We start from the raw sequence: 26,077 nt of genomic DNA, 5'->3' as shown, positions 1-26,077 counted from the left end.
CAGACTAGTAACACAAAACAAGCCGGCAGACTAGTAATAAAGCCTGGCAGACTAGTAACCTCGTAATAAGCCTGGCAGACTAAGTAACCCTACGGTAATAAGCCTGGCAGACTAGTAACTACGGTAATAAACTGGCAGACGTAACTCTATCCTGGCAGACTAGTAACTACGGTAATAAGCCTGGCAGACTAGTAACTTACGGTAATAAGCCTGGCAGACTAGTAACTACGTAATAAGCCTGGCAGACTAGTAACTACGTAATAAGCCTGGCAGACTAGTAACTCGGTAATAAGCCTGGCAGACTAGTAACTACGGTAATAAGCCTGGCAGACTAGTAACTACGGTAATAAGCCTGGACTAGTAACTAGTAACTACGGTAATAAGCCCTGGCAGATTAGTAACTACAGTAATATCCTGGCAGACTAGTAACTACATTAATAAACTGGCAGACTGGTAACTTCTCTGATGTATAAGCCTGGCAGACTAGTAACTACGGTAATAAGCCTGGCAGACTAGTAACTACGGTAATAAGCCTGGCAGACTAGTAACTACGGTAATAAGCCTGGCAGACTAGTAACTACGGTAATAAGCCTGGCAGATTAGTAACTACGGTGATATCCTGGCAGACTAGTAACTACGGTAATAAGCCTGGCAGACTGGTAAACCGACTCTCATTTCTGACAGATCCCAAGTAAAGAAGGTTGGCAGATACGAACTAAGTAGGCTGGCAGACCCTTTAAATATATTAATTAGCATCCTTGCCCCTAACTATGCAATTATCATGCCAACCAATTAGACAATACTGTACAATTTTAAATACAGTATCTAATAAGCCAGACAGACTATGTAATTAATAACCCAATTAACCTGGCATACCCTAAATTAAAAAAAACAAACAAATATAGTAATGAGTCTGGTAGACTTCCAATTATGTGATTAATAAACAAGACAGACCACCGATACAAACAACTAGGATACATTAAAATGTTGTATTAATACTGTAATTCAATAAAGGGTGAAATAGGAACCGAGTCTGTGTGGGTAGAAATCACGGAAGGAAGAGAAAAACTAATTATGGGAGTGATTTACAGGCCCCCCAAGTCTTGGCAAAGAAGCAGCTCAGCCCATATGGCAGGAAATGAGTAGGGCAGCAAAATATAACAACCTATGCATTATGGGGGATTTCAACTTCAGAAATATTGACTGGGACAACATTGTAGGCGACTATGAATCTGAAGACTTCCTAGACACAGTACAGGACAATTTTTTGAAACGACTAATTACAGAACCTACTAGAGGTGACAATATATTAGACCTAGTATTAACAAATAAAGAAAATATTATCAGAGATATCACAGAAGGGGAAGAACTAGGTAACAGTGATCACAGAGAAATGAGGTTCACCCTAAATTGGGAAACGAAAAACAATGACAATATGGTCAGAGTCCCAAACTTTCGGTTGGCAGATTATCAGGGGTTAAGAAGGTACCTAGGTGAGGTCACCTGGGAACAGTCACGTCAGTCCCCAGTAGGAAGGGATGAGGTCATAGATGACACAACAATTGATCATGACTATAATATATTCACTAATATACTACATAAAACACAAGAACAAAATATACCATACAGAAAAATTAGGTCAAATAAGAATGAGCCAAGGTGGATGACCAGAAAACTTAAACATGACATAGGAATAAAGAAAGGAATATACTGTATAAGAAATTAAAGGGAGGGGAGGAGCAGCTCAGAAATAGGTATAATGAACTATCTAGGAATGTTAAGAAAAATGTAAGGAAAGCAAAGAGAGACTATGAAATCAAAATAGCAAGAGAATCCAAGGCGAATCCCAAGGGATTTTTCCAGGTATATAGGACAAAGGTCAAGGACAAAGTTGGGCCTTTAAAGTCAGGGAGAGGAGAAGTGATAAATGGAAGTGAAGAAATAAGCAAAGCATTGAACAGCTACTTCTTATCAGTTTTCACAGAAGAAATTTGCTTTGAAATTCCAGAGGTGGAACTGATACTTAAGGGAAAGGAAGAAGAGAAATAAAGAATATCACTATCAGAAAAGAGGATGTTCTTAAGAAGATAAATAAACTGAAGAAAACAAAATCCCCAGGGCTGGATGAAATTTTCCCTTGTGTCTTGAAAGAGTGTAGGGAACAGATTAGCGGACCCCTCGTAAACTTATTTACAAAATCATTAGACACTGGAGTTGTGCCAGACTTGTGGAAACAGGCATATGTAGTACCCATATTCAAAAAGGGAGACAGAGCGTCAGCGTCAAATTACCGGCCGATCAGTTTGACGTCAGTAGTGGGGAAATTTCTTGAATCAATTATAGCAGATAGCATCCGATCGCATCTAGAGAAAAGCAAATTAATCTACGACTCTCAACATGGGTTTACAAAGGGAAAATCTTGTCTAACAAATCTGCTAACGTTTTTTAGGAAAGTCTTCGAGGTAGTAGATAATGACGAAAATTACGATGTTATTTACTTAGACTTTAGCAAAGCATTTGACAGAGTACGCATCAGAGGCTTCTGAGAAAAATTAAGGCTCATGGTGTCGAGGGGAAAGTTTTAAATTGGATAAAATCATGGCTCACCGCATAGAACGCAGAGGGTCAGGTAGATGGTGTTAAATCTGAGTGGGGCCGTGTAACCAGTGGGGTTCCCCAGGGGTCAGTACTAGGCCCACTCTTGTTCATAATCTACATAAAAGATCTAGATACTGGGATCAGCAGTGACATAAGCAAGTTTGCGGATGACACCAAAAATAGAGGCTGACTTAAATTAATTCAGGGCAGGATGCAAATGCATTACAGGAGGATCTAAATAAACTGCAGGGGTGGTCTGAAAAATGGCAAATGAAATTCAACACCAGCAAGTGCAGCGTACTTAATATTGGAAGAACAAATACTTATAATGTATACAGCCTTAACAACATCAACCTAGAGAAGTCAACTTGTGAAAGAGACCTAGGGGTACTTGTAAGCCCGGACATACGACCTAGAAAACAGTGCGTTAATGTTCGAAATAAGGCAAACAGAGTATTGGGTTTTATATCTAGAAGTGTAAGTAACAAGAGTGCAGAGGTCTTATTGCAACTATATCTTGCTATAGTCAGGCCGCACCTCGATTATGCGGTTCAGTTCTGGTGCCCCTATTATAGAATGGATATAAATTCACTAGAGTCGGTGCAGCGAAGAATGACAAAAATGATTCCGGGACTTAGAAACCTTCCATATCAGGATAGGTTAAAGAAACTTAACTTGCATTCCCTAGAAAGACGAAGAGTGCGGGGAGATATGATAGAAGTATTTAAGTGGGTGAAAGGAATCAATAAAGGGGATATAGATAAAGTTCTTATAATATCCGAGCAGGATAGGACTCGGAGCAACGGATTCAAGTTGGATAAGTTTAGGTTTAGGAGGGAGATAGGAAGAAACTGGTTCACAAATAAGTGGTAGACGAGTGGAACAAGCTTAGCAACTTTGTAGTAAGTGCGGGAACTCTGGAAAGTTTCAAAAGGAGGCTAGATAGATTCATGGATGATAGAGAGTGGTAGTAACTCTCGACAGGAGCTGCCATGCACAGGCCAACCGGCCTATTGCAGACTCCTTATTTTCTTATGTTCTTATGTTCTTAACTACTGTGCTGTACTGGGTAACCTTGGCAGGCTCCAATTAAGTAAAGATCATGCCAATGAGCTTAGCAAATCCTCAATTATTAACAAGACTGAAAGAACTTCAGTTAAGTATTTAATAAGCTAAGATCCTCAACTTTGTAGTTCACAAACATGGCCGATCCCAACTATATTTTTGATAACTTAAGTAGCCTGGCAGACCCTACATTGTGAAATTAATAAGTGTGGCAAACCCTAAGGAATTAATGGGCCATCTAGAATGACAGCCTTTTAATCAGTAGTAGATTTTCACAAAGTCATCCAGAGCAAAAGCTCTCATCATGGGAGATTTTTAATTACAAGATGATAAACTGGCTGAATCTTACCACAAAAAGTGAGGGAGAAGACTTCCTTGACCACGCAACACAACCATGGAGAATACTAGCTCATGAGGAACAAACTACAGAGAATTAATGGGGAGGGGGGGGGGGCCATTGTTAAAATGGAAACAGACAGATGAATTACTGCAAGACTTCTTGGAAATCCTTGAGATAACTGTAAGAGAATGTACACTCTGGAAAACAAGCAAGAGAGTAAATAACACCAGATGGACGACTCATAAGTTCAGGAAAGCCTGCAAAGAAAATACCAGCTGTGAAAGAAAGACTGGCTCACAACACATCATACGGATTATGTAGTACTGCATATGAAAGAGCCCTAAATGTTGTATTAGCCCCTTAGTGTTTATATAAATGTGGGATAGTACATTAAGCTTATATAATCATATCACCCCCTGTAACTTTACACTGGCTATGAGGTGACATGCTCACATCACGTGAGGGGTAGGTTCCACCCTTGAGGTGTGGCCCTTAAATGTTAGGTCAGCTAATAGAAGCCGGCTAGCGAGTCAGATCACTCCCAGTCTCACATCAATCGGACGTATTTAGCAGAGCTACTATAAGATAGCCTCCGGCCTCATTTAACACTCATAGCTACATTGATTAAGTTACGGTGATATACACTTGGAATTATATAACAAATATTCCCCTAGTAAATTAGGAAAAGACAGTTGGGTTTCTCTACTAAAAACCCTATATACTTTTACATGTTCCAGCCCCATTAACTCATCAAGAATCAACGGTTAAGGGAGGGAACGATGTGACCAATCAAGAAATTAGATCAGCCAAACGGCACTTCGAGAAGAAATTAGTCCAAAATATTACAAAAGATCCCAAGTCTCTTTATGCATAAACCAAGAGCAAAACGAAAACCAAGGCCATCTAATAGTCGAAAACAATGTGGCCCTGGAGGATGACAGATAGAAAGCATGTGCCCTAAATGATTATTTTGTATCAGTTTTCACACAAGAGACAATGGATAACATGTCAGTACTCAGGAGTTGTATACCTCAGGTGTGTATAATGAATTAAGAGAGAGACAGCACAATTACAGACGATATCATCAAAATGAAAATCAGCTAGCTTGAAAGAATTCAAAGCCCCTGTAGTGGACAGAGCACACACCAAGGTGGCAAACAGAATTTGCAATCCACTAAGACATCTTTGGATCAAGGAAAGGCACCTCGGGACTGGAAATCAACTACCCTGTACTGTACTGTAGTGTCACCCCAGTATACTGTACAAGAAAGATAGAAAAAGTGAAGCAAAAAACTACAGGCTGATCAGCCTAACATCCCATATATGCAAACTAACGAGAAAATTCTCAGGGACGCCATCATCCAACACCTATTTGAACTCGGTCTTATCAACGCATCACAACATTACTTGGTTTCATGGAGATGAAATCATATCAAACAAACTTACTCATTTTCTTTGAAATGATAACAGACTGTGTGGGCCAAGGTTTACCAGTAGATGTGTTGTACAGTACACTGATTTTTCTAAGGTGTTTGACGGTCCCACATGCATGGCTAGCCTATAAGATACAGGTACAGTACCTGGCATCATAGGCAAATTTTTTAAGTGTATTAACAAACGGCTCAAAGACAGGCAACAGGTAAAAAGGGAGGTTAGCTACACAAAAAGGCAGTTGAGCTAAGGTTGAATGATAGACAGACAAGACATCTGGACAAGAAGGTAGACTTTTAGACAGGAAGACTACATTCAGACATCTAAACAGACTGATATATTAACCGCCGAGTCTCTGAAGGTAAACGTCAGAATGTAAACAAGTGAACATACCAGGACTGTGGGTGAGGAACTGAACGTGGGTCTTGCCATTCCTTGAGGGTGTGGGAGCGAAGGGCGGTGCAGATGGCAGCAGGAAGTTGGTGGTGGGGGAGCGCGCCCGGTCATCAACCTTACCACCGTCCATGTCCTGGAAAAAAGTTCTATAAACATCGACTATGAACGTAGGTAATTTAAGGAACACAAGAGAGAATGTAAAAGTTAGTCTTCTGTTTAAGTTCTCAAGCCATATTTGACCTGATGATGATGATGATCATGCCAAGATGTTGACAACAGCCTCTGGTGAAGAAAACTTGAAAGGAAATTAGACATTAAATATTAGGTTCACAGTTGACACTCAAGAATCTCAAACCTTATGTAAGAAACATTAAACAAAGATCTTTTTAAAACAAATCAAGTGGAAATATCTGAGATCTGAGAATCTTGAGAATATCTGAGAATCTCTGAGAATCTTGAGAATATCTGGGAATCTCTGAAAATCTTGAGAATATCTGGGAATCTCTGAGAATCTTGAGAATATCTGAGAATAAGAATATCTGGGAATCTCTTGAGAACCTTAAGAATCTCTGAGAATCTTGAGAATATCTGGGAATCTCTGAGAATCTTGAGAATATCTGAGAATATTAAGAATATCTGGGAATCTCTTGAGAACCTTAAGAATCTCTGAGAATCTTGAAAATATCTGGGAATCTCTTAGGAACCTTAAGAATCTCTGAGAATCTTGAAAATATCTGGGAATCTCTTGAGAATCTTGAGAATATCTGAGAATATTAAGAATATCTGGGAATCTCTAGGAACCTTAAGAATCTCTGAGAATCTTGAAAATATCTGGGAATCTCTTGAGAACCTTAGAATCTCTGAGAATCTTGAAAATATCTGGGAATCTCTTGAGAATCTTGAGAATATATGGGAATCTGAGTATTTATGACAACCTCTGAGCATCAACACCCAACACACGAGGAACGCCCCACCAACACATTATATATTTTAGCCGTATCATAATTTCTGGCTGTGCTTACTCAGCCGGAACAGAAGACCCGCCCACCAGGACCTCACTGATGGATGTGTCTCCCGTGTAAGGGATCTTTGTTTATATCACGTGGGGTTAGTTCAGGTTAGGTGGGGATAGGAGGGAGTAAGAGGTGAGGAAAGGAGGAGGATGGATAGATAGATAGAGGAGGAGGAGGAGGAGGAGAAAGGAGGAGGAGAAAGAGGAGGAGGAGAGAAAGAGGAGGAGAGGAGGAGAAAGGGAGGAGGAGAAAAGGAGGAGGAGGAGGAGGAGGAGGGGAAGAAGGAGGGAGGAGAGAAAGAGGAGGAGAAAAAGGAGGAGGAGGGAGGAAGATAAAGAGGAGGAGGGGAGAGGAGGAGGGGAAGAAAGAGGAGGAAGGAAGAAGGAGGAGGATGAGGAAAAGGAGAGAAAGGAGGAGGAGGGAGAAAAGAGGGGAGGAAGAGGAAGAGGAGGAAGAAAGGGAGGAGGGAAGAAAGAGGAGGAGGAGGGGGAAGAGAAAGAGGAGGAAAAGGAACATAAGAAACATAAGAATGGAGAAAACTGCAGGCCTATTGGCTGCAGTTCCCGTTTACCTATTGCTCATATGAGCATCCAACCTATGTTTGAAGCAATTCAGCGTATTCGAGTTAATGATGATATTTGGTAACTTGTTCCATTCATCCACTAATCTGTTTCCAAACCAGTGTTTACCTATTTCACGCCTAAATCTAAATTTGTCCAATTTAAAACCATTGTTACAAGTTCGTTCCTGGTTGGATAATTTGAGTACCTTTGTAATGTCCCCTTTGTTTAGCCCTGCCTTCCACTTATACACCTCTATCAGGTCGCCCCTCGCTCTACGTCTCTCAAGGGAGTGCAGATTAAGATGCCTTAACCTGTCTCTATACTCAAGGTTCCTAATGCCCGGGATTAGTCTTGTCATTCTCCTCTGAATTCTTTCCAAGGATTCTATATCCATTCTGTAATACGGTGACCAGAACTGAACTGCATAATCCAGGTGTGGTCTCACAAGAGCAAGATACAGTTTTAGGATGACCTCGCTAGTCTTGTAACTAACACTCCTTTGTATGAACTCAAGTACTTTATTAGCCTTGTTACGAGCAAAAACACATTGTTTACTTGGCTTAAGGTTCCTACTTATCATTACTCCTAAATCTCTCTCGCAGTCGGATTTCTCTATGGCATCGTTGTTCATCTGGTATCTGGTTTCCCTGTTTACATTTCCTATACTGAGTACTTTACATTTGTCGATGTTGAATGTCATCTGCCATTTTTCAGACCATTCGAAAAATTTGTTTAGATCCTCCTGTAGTTTTGCCGAGTCCTCGTCAGATTTGATAACACGTCCTATTTTAGTATCATCAGGGGGAGAGGAGGAGAAGGGGAGAAAAAGAGGAGGAGGAAGGAAGAGGAGGAGGAAGGAAGAGGAGGAGGAAGGAAGAGGAGGAGGAAGGAAGAGGAGGAGGAAGGAAGAGGAGGAGGAAGGAGGGGAGAAAGGAGGAGGAAGAAAGGAGGAGGGAGAAGGAGGAGGAAGAGAAAGGAGGAAGAGGAAGTGGAGGGAGAAAGAAAGAGGAAAGAACAGGAGAGAGAGAGAGGAGGAGAGAGAAAAAGGAGGACAGAAAAAAGGAGAAAAGAAGAGGAGGAGAGAAAAGGGGGGGGAGAAAAAGGAGGAAGAAAAGGAGGAGTAAAGAGAAAAGAAGGAGGAAGAGGAGCAAGAAATGTCGGAGGAGAGGGGGAGTAGAGGAAATGAGAGGGAGGGGGAGGAATAGGAAGAGCAGAGACTTAATTTAAACGAAGAAAACACAAAAAATATAAGATAAATTACATTTATTAACAATATTTTACAAAAAATCAGGCTGGGGATGGGGGGGAGGAGGGGGTGCTAGTAATGAATCACGTGACCCACCCAAGAAGACCATTAGCGGAGGAGAAACCATTAGTCTGTGACGTCATTAATGGAGGCAGCGGTACACCACCATCATTCTCTACATAATGACATGGTGTAAGTGGGTCTTCCCAGGCCTAACGGAGCTCAGGAGTAGTGCGGATATAGTATACTTTAAGTTAACTTTTTTCTCGATTTGTCCATTAAAACGCCCTGATGCCAGCTGACAGCTCTCGACACATCCATTAATGCACATTGACATATTCAAGAAGCTTTGAAAATGGCCTGGCATCTCCCTGACACAAACTAACAAGGCTGTATAACTCCTTGACACTCACGGCGGTATTTACAGTCACTACACATTACCACAATTTGATACCCTTTGTCACAACATTTCCCTTGACATGGATTGACATAGCTTGGCAAAGCTTGACACTGCATATTTTTGTCACTCCTTGACAAAATATCTCTTGGCACTCCTTGACACATGTTATACCTTGACAAAACATGATATCCCTTGACATAACTTGACACTCCTTAGCACTTGGTATCACTTTACACAGCTTGACACGATATTCCCCGACACCCTTCGATATAATAAATATCCCTTAACAACTTTACACAACATAATATCCATTGACATACCATGGCACTTCTTGACACATGACATCCCTTGACAACCTATTAAACTGCGTCCGAACAACCATTTAAAACTCTTAGGCACCTTCGACACGTCCGTTCATGTGTCTTGGCACCCAATGGCATCATTACCACACCTTGACACTTACTTCTACTCCTTGGCACTCCTTATTGCCCCTTGACACCCATTACTACTCATAAGCACTCCATTACAACTTCATGGCATCCCCTTGACACAACCGGAAACTGCTTTAAAATGCCTTGACACCTTAATTACACCCCTGACAGGTAGTGACTTGACACCTGTATCCCCCCCCCCCCACATTATACCATGGTGCTCTCTCTCTCTCTCTCTCTCTCTCTCTCTCTCTCTCTCTCTCTCTCTCTCTCTCTCTCTCTCTCTCTTTTTTCCTTTTTCTCATTCACCCGCTTTCTCTCTTATATTCTTCCTCCTCCCAATCACTCTCCCTGTTGTATAATTATTCCCTTACTTTCTCTCCCTCCCATTTTATCTCTTCCTCTCCCTTTTTTTTCTACCTATTTGTATTATTCTCCCCCCATCCCATTCACCCACTTAAGTGATTCTTCCTCTCCTTTATTTTCATTCTCCTTCCCATTATCCCCCTCTTCCTGTTATTCGTCCCCTCTCTAATAACACACACCGAAAAATAGAAGAAAAAAGAAATGCGACCAGAGACAATGCGGTAATAAGATCGCCAGTGCTCTTACATACTGACGGTACCCTGCTGAAGCGTATATTGGTTCCTCTCTGTCTGTCTTTCTCTCTCTCTCATTCTGTGTGTGTGTGTGTGTGTGTGTGTGTGTGTGTGTGTGTGTGTATTTTGGTCTGAGCTGATCACCACCAGTCGCTTAAGTGTCGATGATGAAGCCAAACTAGAAAAAATTAATTAATAAGTGGCTTTCACCATTCCTCCCTCCCTTGTATTTATCACCTCTCTCCTTCCCACTATCATCACATTTCTATTTCTCGACCTTACATCAGCATTTTCACTTCTTCTGTCTATAGTATTCCTCTCTTATTTACCTCCTACTTTATCACACTCTGTAAAGCATCTCTCATTACTCACATACATTATGACCAAGTTACCAACAGAGTGTCGTTAATGTGTAGCTTACAGTTTGTTCCCTAGCACACACACACACACACACTATTGGACATGTGATTAGTGTAGGATACAGTATAATACGCAATATAAGTAAGACTTGCAGCAATAAGGAACCATCATCATCAGACTACACAAAACTAAACACAAGACCAAGTGTGGTAGAGGCAGTGGCCATGTTGTACACATAACTCTGGTGCTGTACTGTGTGCGTCACTCTTGCTGTGCTGTACTAGATATTATTAACGCCAAGGTGCCACACATATATACTGTACTGCTGCATCGTCTACAAAATAATACAAGAACTAATTTCGAGAGAGAGAGTCTTTTGCGGGGTAGTGACTTCCCCTCAATCACCCGGCAGTGTGTCGCTCGTATACGACCACACAGATTATTTTACGAGCCCCGTCTCAGTGTCCCCATTCTTAAAACAAAATTCTCCCTTAAATGTGGACAACAGAGCACTTACAATTATGGCAGTTTTAAATAAATGTTGACGCAATTTTGCTAGACAACTCTGTGTGTGTGTGTGTGTGTGTCGTTGTGTGGTGATGACACCCTACAACACCAGAGTGGCCTACTGTTGTATGGTGATGACACGTCAGGGTGACAGGTGAGGTCACAGAAGGTTGGGTGATGTACGTTAAGAGTGGGGTCACTACCCTGTTGGACCCCAGCCAGCACTGTCACCACCACCACCACCTCCCCCAGTCAACACTGTCTCCACCACCACCTCCCCCAGCCATCTGTCACCACCACCACCTCCCTCAGCCATCACCACCACCTCCCCCAGTCTGTCTCCACCACCACTCTCCCACCAGCCTCTGTCTGCCATGTCACCACCACCACCTCCCCACATCTGTCTCCACCACCACCTGTCTCCCACCACCTCCCCAGTCCAGTCAACAACACAGTGTCCCACAACCATGTCCCACCACATCACTCCCCACCCCCTCCCCTCACCATCATCATGTGTCACCATCTCACACCACCACCTGTCATCAACACCGTCTCCACCACCACCTCCCCCCAGCACTGTCTCCACCACCACTCCAGAGCCATCTGTCACCACCACAACCTCCCTCAGCCATGTCACCATGTCTCCACCACCACCTCCCCAGCCAACAACCTACCTCCCACCACCACCTCCACCAGCCTGTCACCACAGTCAACACTGTCTCCACCACCACCTCCCCAGTCAGCCATCCTTCCCACCACCACCTCCCTCAGCCATCACTGTCTCCCACCACCCCCAGCCAACCTGTCTCCACCACCTCCCCCAGTCATCTGTCACCCCACCACCTCCCCAGCCATCTGTCTCCCACCACCTCCCCCAGCCAACACTGTCTCTCCACCTCCCCAAACACTGTCAACACCTGTCTCTACCACCATCTGTCACTCCCACACCAACAAAACACTGTCTCACCACTCACCTCCCCCATCTGTCAGCCATCTGTCTCCACCACCACCTCCCCAGCCAACACTGTCTCACCACCACCTCCCCCAGTCAACACTGTCTCCACCACCACCTCCCCAGCCCATCTGTCACCCACCACCACCTCCCCACCAACCTGTCTCCACCACCCTCCCCCAGCCATCTGTCTCCCACCACCACCTCCCTCAGCCATCACTGTCTCCACCACCTCCCAGCCAACTGTCTCACCACCACCTCCCCAATCTGTAGACCACTCTCTCAGCCATCACTGTCTCCCCCACCACCTCCCCAGTCTCCAACCACCGTGCACCACCACCTCCCCAGAAGTAAGTCACACACACCTATCACACACAATACAGGAGTGTATGACACAATAAGTACCGGTACAGCATCACACCTGTATCACCACTCTGGTCGTCGTCAGTGATACGAAGATGAGTCTTCGGGCGTGGCAGTGTTTTGATGCCTGAACAAAAGACTTGACGACAAACACACAAACATGAGGGAAGAGGACACACACACACACACACACACACACACACACACACACAACACACACACACACACAAGAGACACACACACACACAGGGAAGACACACAAACATAGGAAGAGGACACACACACACACACACACACACACACACACGAGGACACACACACACACACACACACACACACACACACACAGGGAAGAGGACACACACACACACACACACACACACACACACACACACACACACACGAGGAAGAGGACACACACACACACAAGGAAGACACACAAACATGGGAAGAGGACACACACACACACACACACACACACACACAGGGAAGACACACACACACACACACACACACACACACACACACACATGAGGGACACACACACACACACACACACACACACACACAGGGAAGAGAACACACACACACACCACACAAACATTAGGGAAGAGGACACACACACACACACACACACACGAGGGAAGAGGACACACACACACACACACACACACACACACATGAGGACAGGACACACACACACACACACACACACACACACACACACACACACACACACACACACACACACACACACACACACACACACAGAGGAAGAGGACACACACACACACACACACGAGGGAAGAGGACACACACACACACACACACACGGGGAGGGACACACACACACACACACACAGGGAACACACACACACACAGGGAGGGACACACACACACACACACAGGGGAAGGGACACACACACACACACACACACACACAGGGAAGAGACACACACACACACACACAGGGACAGGGACACACACACACACACACACACGAGGAAGGACACACACACACACACACACACGAGGAAAGAGGACACACACACACACACACACAGGGAAGAGGACACACACACACACACACACAGACACACACACACACACACAGAAGGGACACACACACACACACACACAGGGAGGGTTACACACACACACACACACACACAGGGAGAGGACACACACACACACACACACACACACACACAGAGGACACACACACACACACACACACACACACACACACGAGAAAGGACACACACACACACACACACACACAGGACACACACACACACACACACACACGACACACACACACACACACAGAGGGACACACACACACACACACACGAGGGAGGGACACACACGAGGGAAGAGAACACACACACACACACACACACACAAACATTAGGGACACAGACACACACACACACACACACACACACACACACACACACACACACACACACACACACACACACACACAAGCCACAACTCAGGAGAGACAGAAAATGCCCTAATTATCTAACTAATTTGACACGTTGTTGTTACTCCCGCCTCCTGAGTTAGGTTAAAACACAATTTTTACACCGAGACGGAGACGGAGACGGGCGGACGGACGGAATGAGACGGAGACGGACGGGTGGAACAAAAGAATTACAAAGGGCTGGATCACACAACGCTACGCCAAGCTGACTAAAGATTCGCCTGCCCACATAGACGCTGCTCGTTGATCGCTTGTACTGGCAATGTGTTTAAAAATCCAGGACAGAATCCCCTCCATCCCTTTCCGTGGGTCAGACTGGGTCACATGTATCATGGGTGTAGGTCATCGTTTACACTCCAGTACAGTGAGAACTTTGTAAGAGAAGAATTTAATAAGTTTACAAAGTGTGTGAGAGAAGAGTAGGAGGAGGGAAGAAGGGAGGGAGGAGGAGTGAAGAAGGAGGAGGGGTAGTGATTAAAGAGAACTTTCCCCATACAAATTTCCTCTAAAACAAGGAGTAAAAGTAAGGAAAATAAAAGAGGCAAACTTCCCCAAAGACGGTGTGGAAGAAGGGAGAGGGAAAATAGGGGAATATTAGGAAATTTCCCTAGATATTTTCCCTTTGTCAGGAGAAAAAGGGACTTTCCCCAGATAATTTCTCATCGACAGTAAAATCGTGAAAAAAAATGAGTGTCTCCTTATTTGTCAGGGAGGAGGGAAGGAAGGGGGAGGTGAGGGAAGGAAGGGGGAGGTGAGGGTTGGGGTGGGAGGTGGGAGGCAAGGAAGGGGGAGGTGAGGCAAGGAAGGGGGAGGTGAGGGAAGGAAGGAGGTGGAGGGAAGGAAGGGGAGGGGAGGGAAGGAAGGGGAGGTGAGGGGAAGGAAGGGGAGGTGAGGGAAGGAAGGGGGAGGGGGAGAGAAGGAAGGGGAGGTGGAGGGAAGGAAGGTGGTGGGAGGGAAGGGGAGGGGGAGGTGGAGGGAAGGGAGGGGGAGGTGAGGGGAAGGGAGGGGGAGGTGAGGGAAGGAAGGGGGAGGTGAGGGAAGGAAGGGGGAGGGGTGAGGGAAGGAAGGGTGGTGGAGGGGAAGGAAGGGGGAGGTGGGAGGGGCGGAGGGGAGGTGAGGGAAGGGAGGGGGGAGGTGAGGAAGGAAGGGGGAGGTGAGGGGCTGAAGGGGAGGTGAGAGGAAGGAAGGGAGGTGAGGGAAGGAAGGGGAGGTGGAGGAAGGAAGGGGAGGAGGGAAGGAAGGGGAGGTGAGGGAAGAAGGGGTGGGTGAGGGGAAGGGAGGGGAGGAAGGAGGGGAGGGAAGGAAGGGAAAGCAAGTGAGGGAGGGAAGGAAGGGGAAAGTAAGGGAGGGAGGGGAGGGAGGGGAGGGAGGAGGAGAGGGGGGGAGGTTAAGGAGGGGGAGGCAAAGGATGGAGGGAAGGATTGGAGGGAGGTAAGGGAGGGAAGGAAGGAGGGGGGGGGGGGCTGGGGAAGGAGGGGGGGCTGGGGAGGAGGTCGATTAGGGGGCTGGGGAAGAGGGCTGGGAGGAGGCGGGCTCGGGGTTAGGGGGGGTTGGGAAGGAGGGGCTGGGGAGGAGGCGGAGCAAGAGGGGCTGGGAAGGAGGGGCTAAGGAGGGGGGGTTGGGAAGGAGGGGGGGGCTGGGGATGAGGCGGCCTGGGATTAGGGGCTGGGAAGGAGGGGCTGGGGAGTGGAGGCGGCTGGGGAAGGAGGGGCTGGGGAGGAGGCGGCTGGGAGGACTTAGGTGAATCTCCTTTGTACATTTTTTCCCTGCACAGATAGGAAGCAGAATGTCCCTGGTTGTATGACTTTTTCCCAACTTTTTATGAAGTGGGGGCCTTGTGTGTGTGTGTGTGTGTGTGTGTGTGTGTGTGTGTGTGTGTGTGTGTGTGTGTGTGTGTGCAGGAGAGAGAGAGAGAGAGAGAGAGAGAGAGACCTGCCTGCTGGCTATGATAAGGTCACCACTACTACAAGACATACTGGGCCACACGTCACATACTGGGCCACGTCACTCACATACTGGGCACACATCATCACCTCACCCATTGGGCCACACGTCACCATGGCATTGGGCCAGACACACTCAGTTTACACGTCACTCACATACTGGGCCACACGTCACCTCACATACTACACACGTCACCACATACTGGGCCACACGTCACCACATACTGGGCCACACGTCACCACCCATTGGGCCACACCACCCCATTGGGCCACACGTCACCTCACATACTGGGCCACACGTCACCACATACTGGGCCACACAAAACACCACTCCATTGGGCCACACGTCACCACATACCACACGTCACTCACATATTGGGCCACGTCACCCTTCACATACTGGGCCACACCGTCACCTCACCTATTGGGCCATTAATGTCACCTCACCTATTGGGCCATGTCACTCCTATATTGGGCCACACGTCACCATATCACGTAACACGTCACCACATACGACTTGTTAAAATAATAAAAAATGAGGTTTATGTTTGTTAACGACTGCCAAATAAATACGACGATAAAGGAAGGATGATGATAATGGTGATGATGACGATAATGGTGATGACGGTACGGTGATGATGATGACGATAATGGTGATGATGATGACGATAATGGTGAAGATGACGATAATGGTGAAGATGATGATGACGGTAATGGTGAAAATGATGACGATAATGGTGAAGATGATGTTAATGGTGGTGATGACGATAATGGTGATGAAGATGACGGTAATGGTAAAGATGATGACGATAATGGTGAAGATGATGACGATAATGGTGGTGATGATGAGGACGATAATGGTGATGATGATAATGGTGAAAATGATGATGACGATAATGGTGAAAATGATGATGACGATAATGGTGAAGATGATGACGATAATGGTGAAGACGATGACGATAATGGTGATGATGAAGGGGTGTATGGCATTAAGCTACTCCAAAATTTTGTCGCCCAACTTATCAAACTGACTCTCCCTCACCCCTCTTTCTCTTACCATCCACCCCCCTTCCTCCCTCACCTTCCCTTCCTTCTTCACTCCCATCTATCTAGCCATCTCCTTCCCCCTCACCATCCACCCATTCCTCCCACACTCCCATCTCACCCACCATCTCCTTCCCTCCCTCCCCCATCACAACAACAACCACCGCCAGACCCAAAGAGAACGTTCCCGTGACTCGACCCTCAACAATGACGTCTCTAAATGACATAATGGAGCATTGGCCTCTTTCTCCGCTAAAAGCCCTCGTCTAGATTCTCAAAGACCCGTACGTACGATAAACTTTCCCTCCCAAGGCCTGACGTACGATCACTTTTTACCAACTCATACAAAATGTTTAAAAAAAAAACAATTACTTATTACACCTTTTTTATGAATAGATACATTACTTAAATTCACTTACGCCTTATTGGATGTTCACTATGTCTTTTAACTTAAGTCAGTCCGTTACATGTGTTTTGGTCTACTATCGTACAAGGCTGTGGGAAATGGCCTTCAGCAATTATTATTGGACTGCTGGAATTAACACCCTCCCCTCTCTCTCCGGCAAAAATAACGAGTTAAATTTTTATAAGCGAGAGGAAATTTTATTTGGGTAACTCATTGATTTGTCTTCTCGATTTTTTTCTTCGTTTAAATCTTAAGTAATTTGTTTTTATTTCTACTTCATTTAATAAATTACTCTTATTTTTCTATTATATTATCACCATCCCTATTCTTATTCTTGTGATTAATATTAACATTGTAATTATTAATACTATCATTACCATTACCTTTACTAATAGCATTAATCCGATCAGCTATTACTTCCAATAATGTCAGGATTACAATAAATATTTTCTTATCATACAAAGACTCATAAGAAACTGAAAATTTAACTGAACTTATCTTCCATCGTGGGTGAGAGAGATCGTAAAATGAAACACAAAAATTTATCAGGTCTACTTGTGTGTGTGTGTGTGTGTCAGGTAGAGTGACGCTGGACATACTGAACATGAATCATTAATATTAAATGCTAATCACGTGAGTATATTGCCCCGACATGCAACTGATGAGCGGTTGAATCATGAACGCGTGTTGAAATAATTGCAATACATCAAAATATGGTGTTAGCTTTATTTTCCCGCGCAAATAAAAGAATAATTGGCCTTATTTTTTTAACCTCGCCAATTAGTTTGTTTATCATTACCGCCTGGCTCTGTGACGTCACTCGCGTCTACGCCTGACTGGTTACAGAAGGGTAACGTCTCAATCAATCACCATCGAGAGGCGTAAACATCGGCACTTGATTGGCTGCTTACGATAAACGTTCCAGCTAATCACGATGGGAGAGATTTCTATAAGAACCTTCCTCAAATATACGATTAAGTTCAACACATCTGACCAATACGATTATTCATCCTTCACCTCAAGTACTATTTCTCTTTTAAGATTAACCGAAAAAAAACCCCAAACTTGAGTTCATCACTAAGATAATTTTTAGCAAATATTTTTTTTATCAAACAAGGTACATATTTAAGATTTGGTTAGGTTTGTTTTAGTTTAGTTAAGACATCTCCACCTGTTCATGACACACACAACACCACACAGCCACCTATCAGAGCTAACAGCCTCCTCACCTTCCGCTAACAGCCATCTCTGGGCCAGTATTGAGGGGGAACATCGTCTCAACTATCAACTGAGTCCAATTCCAATGTACGCAGGCAGGTAGAGCTTCAAAATTAGTCAACGCATAAAAAAATAAAAAATAATTAATACATAAAAATAAATAAAAATAAAAACTAAGATAATTAAGTCAACATTAAAATCAAATAAGAGTTCTGTGTTATGATGGTATTAATTACTGTAATTCAATTGTGAACGTTACATCCAGAATTAATGTGTTTGTTTATCTGTTGGAGCGAAACACGTGAGCAATATTAAATTTAACTAAACTCATTGAAAACTTGAGGGGGTTTACAGCTTACTCTCTTTCATGTAGACTGTAGAGGATATCAACAACTAATTTACCTGATCAAAGGAAGTCAGAATCAGAGGTATGCCTGAGGATAATGTGTTTGTTTACCTGTGAACATTGTTTTACATACACGCGTGAGGGCAGTGTTGGGGTGAGAGGGCAGTGTTGGGGTGAGAGGGCAGTGTTGGGGTGAGAGGGTAGTGTTGGGGTGAGAGGGCAGTGTTGGGGTGAGAGGGCAGTGTTGGGGTGAGAGGGCAGTGTTGGGGGGTGAGAGGGCAGTGTTGGGGTGAGAGGGCAGTGTTGGGGTAGGGTAGTGTTGGGGTGAGAGGGCAGTGTTGGGGTGAGAGGGTAGTGTTGGGGGTGAGAGGGTAGTGTTGGGGTGAGAAACAGTGTTGGGGTGAGAGGGTGGTGTTGAGAGGGCAGTGTTGGGGTGAGAGGGCAGTGTTGGGGGGTGAAAGGGTAGTGTTGGGGTGAGAGGGTAGTGTTGGGGTGAGAGGGCAGTGTTAGGGTGAGAGGGTAATGTTGGGCTGAGAGGGTAGTGTTGGGGTGAGAGGGCAGTGTCAGGGTGAGAGGGCAATGTCAAGGTGAGAGGGGGTAGTGTTGGGGTAAGAGGGCAGTGTCAGGGGTGAGAGGGCAATGTCAGGGGTGAGAGGGCAATGTCAGGTGAGAGGGCAATGTCAGGGTAGTGTTAGTGAGAGGGCAGTGTTAGGGTGAGAGGGTAGTGTCAGGGTGAAGGGGCAGTGTCAGGGTGAGAGGGCGGTGAGAGGGTAGTGTCAGGTGAGAGCGTAGTGTTAGGTGAGAGGGTAGTGTCAGGGTGAAGGGGCAGTGTCAGTGAAGGCAGGTCAGGGTGAGAGGGCAGTGTTAGGGTGAGAGAGCAGTGTTGGGGTGAGAGGGTAGTGTTGGGGTGAGAGGGCAATGTCAGGGTGAGAGGGCAGTGTCAGGGTGAGAGGGCGGCGAGAGGGTAGTGTTGGGGTGAGAGGGCAATGTCAGGGTGAGTCGGCATTGTCAACCGGATAGGTGGTGTAGAGCCTGACGGTGCTATGAACGGTTAGATCACACACACACACAAACCACAGCATCTGATTGGCTGAATTACTAACCACCAAAAACACAGGAATATATATATATACCACTTAAAGAAACGTAAACTACTCTTATTATTTTTGTCACCACTTTTATTTTTTATTTTTAGATGTTTTAATATATTTGCGATTTTGTTTGTACTTGTATGTATGTGTGTGTGTGTGTGTGTGTATGTATGTGTGTGTGTGTGTGTGTGTGTGTGTGTGTATGTGTGTTTCTGTCTGTCTATTAGTGTATCCGTCAATCATGTCGTTATTTACCGTCTGGCTTTCCTTCCATCCAACCACTTGTCTATTCATCCATCTATCACCCATCACTTCATTTATTCATCCATTTATCGAACAATCTATCCATTCTCCACCCATCTATCTATCTATTCGTTCTCTGATCCAACTATTTATCCACCTTCCCATCCATCCTGCCATCCATCCATTTATCCACGCGCCCACCCTCGTCTCACCCCACATAATTATTCTTCTGTAATTAACAAAACAAAAATTACGAGTTCAGTTTAGTATGGAAATTCTTTTTGTTTTTCATTTGGAAAAAAATCGCTTTTATTGAAGTCGAATTTGTAAATATTTTTTTCCCGTATTTTTATTATGTAAAAAAAAAAAAGGCTCCCTGATTGGTCTACTGCTCTATCCATCGCATTCCTTTGGCCAATTAAGAGCAATTTTTCTTCCATCCGTCGTGTTCCCATCGGCCAATCAGAGCCGACCTTTCTTTACATCAGCTTCGTGAATGGCCCCATTGTATTGTATGTCGTGTCCCTGTCAGCCAATCAAGGGCCGCCGGCTTCTCGCTGAAAATAAAGCTTAATTGATAATCGTATTTTTTCATGACGGCACATCCTTATCTTCACGCGTGACGTCATCAATTTCTCAGTTAGATTTTTAGGATCTCATGAAGATTAGGCACCCCAGCTTATTACACCTGATAATTAAATAAACTCATATTTAAAGTGGGGTTAGGTTAGGTAAGATGAGATAAATGACGTGTTGTGAGAGATAATGACGTGCTGTGAGAGATAATGACGTGTTGTGAGAGATAATGACGTGTTGTGAGAGATAATGACGTGCTGTGAGAGATAATGACGTGTTGAGATAAATGACGTGCTGTGAGAGATAATGACGTGCTGTGATAAATGACGTGTTGTGAGAGATAATGACGTGCTGTGGGAGATAATGACGTGTTGAAATAAATGACGTTGTGAAAAATAATGACGTGTTGTGAGAGATAATGACGTGTTGTGAGAGATAATGACGTGTTGAGATAAATGACGTTGTGAGAGATAATGACGTGTTGAGATAAATGACGTGTTGTGAGAGATAATGACGTGCTGTGAGAGATAATGACGTGTTGAGATAAATGACGTGTTGTGAGAGATAATGACGTGTTGTGAGAGATAAATGACGTGTTGTGAGAGATAATGACGTGTTGTGAGAGATAATGACGTGTTGTGAGAGATAATGACGTGTTGTGAGAGATAATGACGTGTTGTGAGAGATAATGACGTTATTTCGACACGTAGTTCACTATTATTTAGATATTAATAAAAAATAAACAATGATCACCACCTACCTAACCCTTCACTCCTAAGATAGCCGACAACATCGGAACCTCAGTGAGGTCACACGTGAACACCCTCCTAACCCATGCCAATCCTAAGTCTGGTTATCATGACGTATAAATATTTTCTGTTTGACTAATTTGATTTCGTATTTTTTATTTTTATTTTACGCAATTGTGAGATTTAAAAAATTAAACATTTAATTTTATTGTATGTGTGAATGAGTTGCTTGTTAATGTTTTTTTATTGTATTTACTTTCGTTAATGTGGATTGGTTCCTGGTTAATGTGTTTTATTGCATTTTTTGCGATGGTATGATATTGTGTGTGTGTGTATACAGGGACGGCATTCATACACATCCACATAAAAACATTCAGAACTTTTAAATACTTGTATACAAACAAAACCGTACATACCCATGAAAGCACATATGTGTACATAGACGTTAAATAATAAATAATGGTTGCGCCTCGTGTAACGAGGATGGCCGGCCCTAGGGCCACCTAGGCGTGAATTTGTTTAAGGTGTAGAAGCTGCCGCCAACACAACAACCACGCCCAAAGTTAACGAGCTGCATGACCCGTGTCAAGGAATAGTCCGAGAAGACCGGGCAACTCGCCAACTGCACTGGCTAATCATTACCCCTGAACACGAACCGCAAATCGATTAACATACAGGTTCCCAATTACTGCTGGGCAGACAGAGGCAAATGGCGTAAAAAAAAAACGTGCCCTAGTTTCACCCTGCCCGAGGATCGAACCCGGGTCCACTGGCGAGCATGCTGACCATTATACCACAGGTCGTCATACACGTTAACACACAAAAACACATACATATACGAGTATAGACACACACACACACACAGCCATCTAACAATATCAGAATTAAGTAATACGTACAGTATAAGCAGCACCCGAGATAACGCTTTGTGTCGGACCTGTGTGGTAGGTAGGAGTCACCTTATTACATTGCGTCTGTCTCCTGATCCCCCCGACACACATAAGAATCTCCCCTCACACACCTGAAGGCTCTCTACCCACTCCCACACCTGAAGGCTCTCTACCCACCCCCACACTCCTGAATGCTCTCTACCCACCCCCACACACCTGAAGGCTCTCCATCCCCACACACACACAAGATGAAAGAGAAAATGATGTTATATATATGCACCCAAATATGTATTAGAGGAGCTGTGTCTGTGTGTGTGTGAGAGAGAGAGAGAGAGAGAGAGAGAGAGAGAGAGAGAGAGAGAGAGAGAGAGTCAATAGACCGTAAAAATATGCCATTGCAAAGAACCGTGTTACAAGCTGAGGGATAAATAAATAAGGAAGGAAGACTATAATACATAACTAGACATCAAGTAGCGTTAGCGTGTTTAATCACCAGGTGAAATAAGCCGAGGAGGCGGGGGTCTAATCTTCAGGTAATCCGTATACTCATTAACCTGTAATAATTGATCGCAAAAATTATATATAAGAGTTTCCCTCCCCTTGATTTAATTAATAGAAAAAATCAATAAAATAAAAATAACTACTTTTGTGACCATTATTTTTTTAACACCTAAGAATATTGTCTAATGTAGATACTAAAGCACAGTGAATTGTGCTATAAGTACATTGACCACTGACGCACCTAAACTCCTTCAAACGACCACCACCAATGATCACTGTCGTACTCAGCCTTCACCATTCATTACCCCAACACTGCTGATTACACCAAGGCAATTCTCAAACTAAGGCTGATCTGTTTACTGCGTTTGTCGGTCATTACCCCAAACTTTCCAACGCTTAAGAGATAATGTGTTCCAACTCTCTGAACTGTTGTAATTGTTTTCACTCTCGGTAATACTGATTTGCTGATGTAGGTCAAAGTTCTAAATCACTGTGACAGGAAGAGGTCTATTACACATTACAGTGAACGAATGTGTGAACTGAATGATTAAAGTGTGACGTAAGATTATCCCGCCAAGAACATGGTTGTTGACATAATTAGTTTCCTGGGCGACTACCAGATGGCACCTCCAATATACAGTAAACCAGGCGACCCTCTCAAGGCGGCGAGACACGCAATGGCGCCTCACACCAACCTCGTCTCATCATTTCGAGTCATTTCCTGCACACTGTGTTGTCTCTGGGAAATTGATGGCTTTTGTCGCCTGTGTACAAAGGAACATCAGTATGGTCAACCACCGCAGAAAAAGGAGGTGTAGAAATAACAACGGGCCTTTGTCAATGGGGAGGTGAAGCTCCGCTGCAAGGGAGTAATGGCATAAAAGCCACCTAACAGTCTGTTATGCTTCTAAATATATGAACAAAACGCCATCTGACGGTCACTGGTAATACATCAATCAACCCCCACCTACGAAAATCTTCCATCAGTCAGGCAAGGAATGGCGCACATTGGGCTGACTAACACGGCCTAAACAAAAAACAAACACCATCTGGTATCCGTCAGAAGCACTCTAAAAGAAACAAAACACGAACTGACGGTCGCTGAAGGTACTGAATATGTAAACGAGCGCCATCTTTTGATCATTACGGACCCTCAAAACAATAGCACAGCGCCAAGTGTAGTGTTCCTCGCCCACACATTGGTCTAGATTCCCAGAGCTCCGTACGAGAAATCTCTTTATCCTAACTGAAGACCTAAGAATACACCCAGGCAGTTGACAAAGAAATACCCCCCCCCCAAAAAAAAAAAAATGTTAACTCTTTTAATTAAGGAAGGAAGTTGAGGTTCAGGTGTGATTTTTGTAGATAACTTTGTGTTTCACCTCACAACACAACACAACACAACCGACAAACCAGAATCATAAAAGGTTCCCAGGTACAATAAATTATTTTCCCCAGAACTGAGGAAAATGAACCACTTTGTTACGATGCAGTTTCAGTGGGATTCCGACGCCATTGTAACTGTCTCTAATGTTTCACAGGTTATAGGAACCATCTGGGAGGGTTTCATTATTCTATAGTTAAGGGGAAATTAACCTACGAGTGTGGAGCGCTACCGTACGAGGCTTTAACACTGTCTACTAATGGATGTGTGGTCAAGGGTTAGTCGTACTGCTTCTGTGTGACTGTACAATAACAATACTGTAATAATAATAAGAAAATAATGAAAAAAAGAAGAAAACTATGTAATCTCTGTGCGGCAGCGGTGGTGATGCTGGTGTGTGTGTATGTGTGTATGGATGTGTGTGTTTGTTTTCTCGAGAAATAAAAAAAACACACCATTAATTTCATCCTGTAGGCGGGGGGGGGTGGGGGGGGGGGAGGGGGGTGGTAAAGGATAATCTAGCAGAAACACTGCCAGACACCACCTGAGAGAGAGAGAGAGAGAGAGAGAGAGAGAAATATCAAAACACATACGAATAAACTAAACAACATCAAGTATTCACAGACCGGAAGGCAGAAGTGAAAGAATGGACGATGAAGATGATAAAGAAAGAAAGAAAGACCCAGGGAGAATGTAAACAAAGCAAATAAACAACCCAAATCTCTCTAGCTTACCAAGATGCACGGGAGACAAGAATGCCGGAAGTGAGGAGGGTGATAAAGGGAGAAATGAAGGAAACTGCAATAAAAATGGAACGAGAACAATAAAAAGAGACATAAAATAAGGAAGTGAAGGAGACGACAATAAGGGAGGAAGTGGAGTAGATGACAATAAACAAAGAAGTGAGGGAGACGAAAGTAAACAGGGGAAGTGGGACGAAAAACAATTATTGACCACTAGTGACTCCCTCTCCCCCTCTCTCCACATACACACACACACTCTAGCCTCTACACTCACTCACTCCTCCGTGTTATGGGAAGGGGGGGAAGGAGGGGGGTGGAAGAGGAAGAGCCACTTAACAGAGGAAGTTGTCGACTGTACCAGGAGACACGACGGTACAAGCCTCTCTCCTTCCCGGTACAGTATTGTGTGTGTAACAGGGGTCGTATGTGTATTGTATTAACATCATTATAGACAAACAATGATCGTGTATGAAGGCGCAGAGGATTTTCCAATCAGTGGGTAAACCAAGAAAATAGTCACTCTTAACTGGTAATGGACACTAGGCCCCTTCACCAAGCTGCCTCACACTACAAGGTGGTGGCGGCCAACAGTACCTTTCAAACAGCACCGAGACTCTTTACATTATCGAATTACGTTTTCACCAAATACTTAAACAAATAGGATTTTTTTTTTGTCTGGAAAACAATAAAATTTTACTGTATGTTATCCTCTTACACCGGGATAACGGGGATTTTCTCACTGGAATAAAGTCTACATTTTGTTTAGATTCCGAAATAGAGAAAATTTTATGTTAATATAAACTTTTAAGATTTTTTTTACACACGAACGAGAGAGAAAGATGGTTACAATAATACGATTATTTAAGAATGGCACAAAAGTTTATGGTCTCTCACAATCTCTTAGCGTATGCCGAGAAATATTGGTGGGAGGGGAGGAAGGAGAGAGGGAGGGAAAACGGAGGGAGGGAGGGAGAACGGATTAAGAGTGGGAGGGAATGATGAATGGAAGGAAGGGAGGAGGGATGGAAGGAAGGAGGGGTGGAAGAGAGGATGGAGGGGTGGAAGAGAGGATGGAAGGAAGGGAGGGAGAACGGAGGAAGGGGGAGGAGGGAGGGGAAGACAAGGTGGAAGGAAGGGAAAACGGAGGGAGGGAGGAAGGAAGGAAAGAAAAAGGTGGAAGTTAGAAGGAA

The 26,077-nt window shown here is 44.4% G+C and overlaps 1 protein-coding gene across 1 annotated transcript in view; it reads right to left on the bottom strand.

Annotated features, from left to right (window-relative positions):
* Nucleotides 1–26,077, bottom strand: part of LOC121860747 — a gene marked incomplete at its 5' end in the record, with an annotated part of 84,053 nt that overhangs the window by 7,846 nt on the left and 50,130 nt on the right. The window contains 1 exon segment of the mRNA XM_042358085.1: nucleotides 5,828–5,963. Coding sequence (XP_042214019.1) covers nucleotides 5,828–5,963 — 136 coding nt within the window.

This window comes from Homarus americanus, unplaced genomic scaffold (genome assembly GCF_018991925.1).
Source record: "Homarus americanus isolate GMGI-L3 unplaced genomic scaffold, GMGI_Hamer_2.0 scaffold23617, whole genome shotgun sequence".
Classification (NCBI taxonomy): domain Eukaryota; kingdom Metazoa; phylum Arthropoda; class Malacostraca; order Decapoda; family Nephropidae; genus Homarus; species Homarus americanus.
This window is presented reverse-complemented; position numbering and strand designations above follow the sequence as displayed.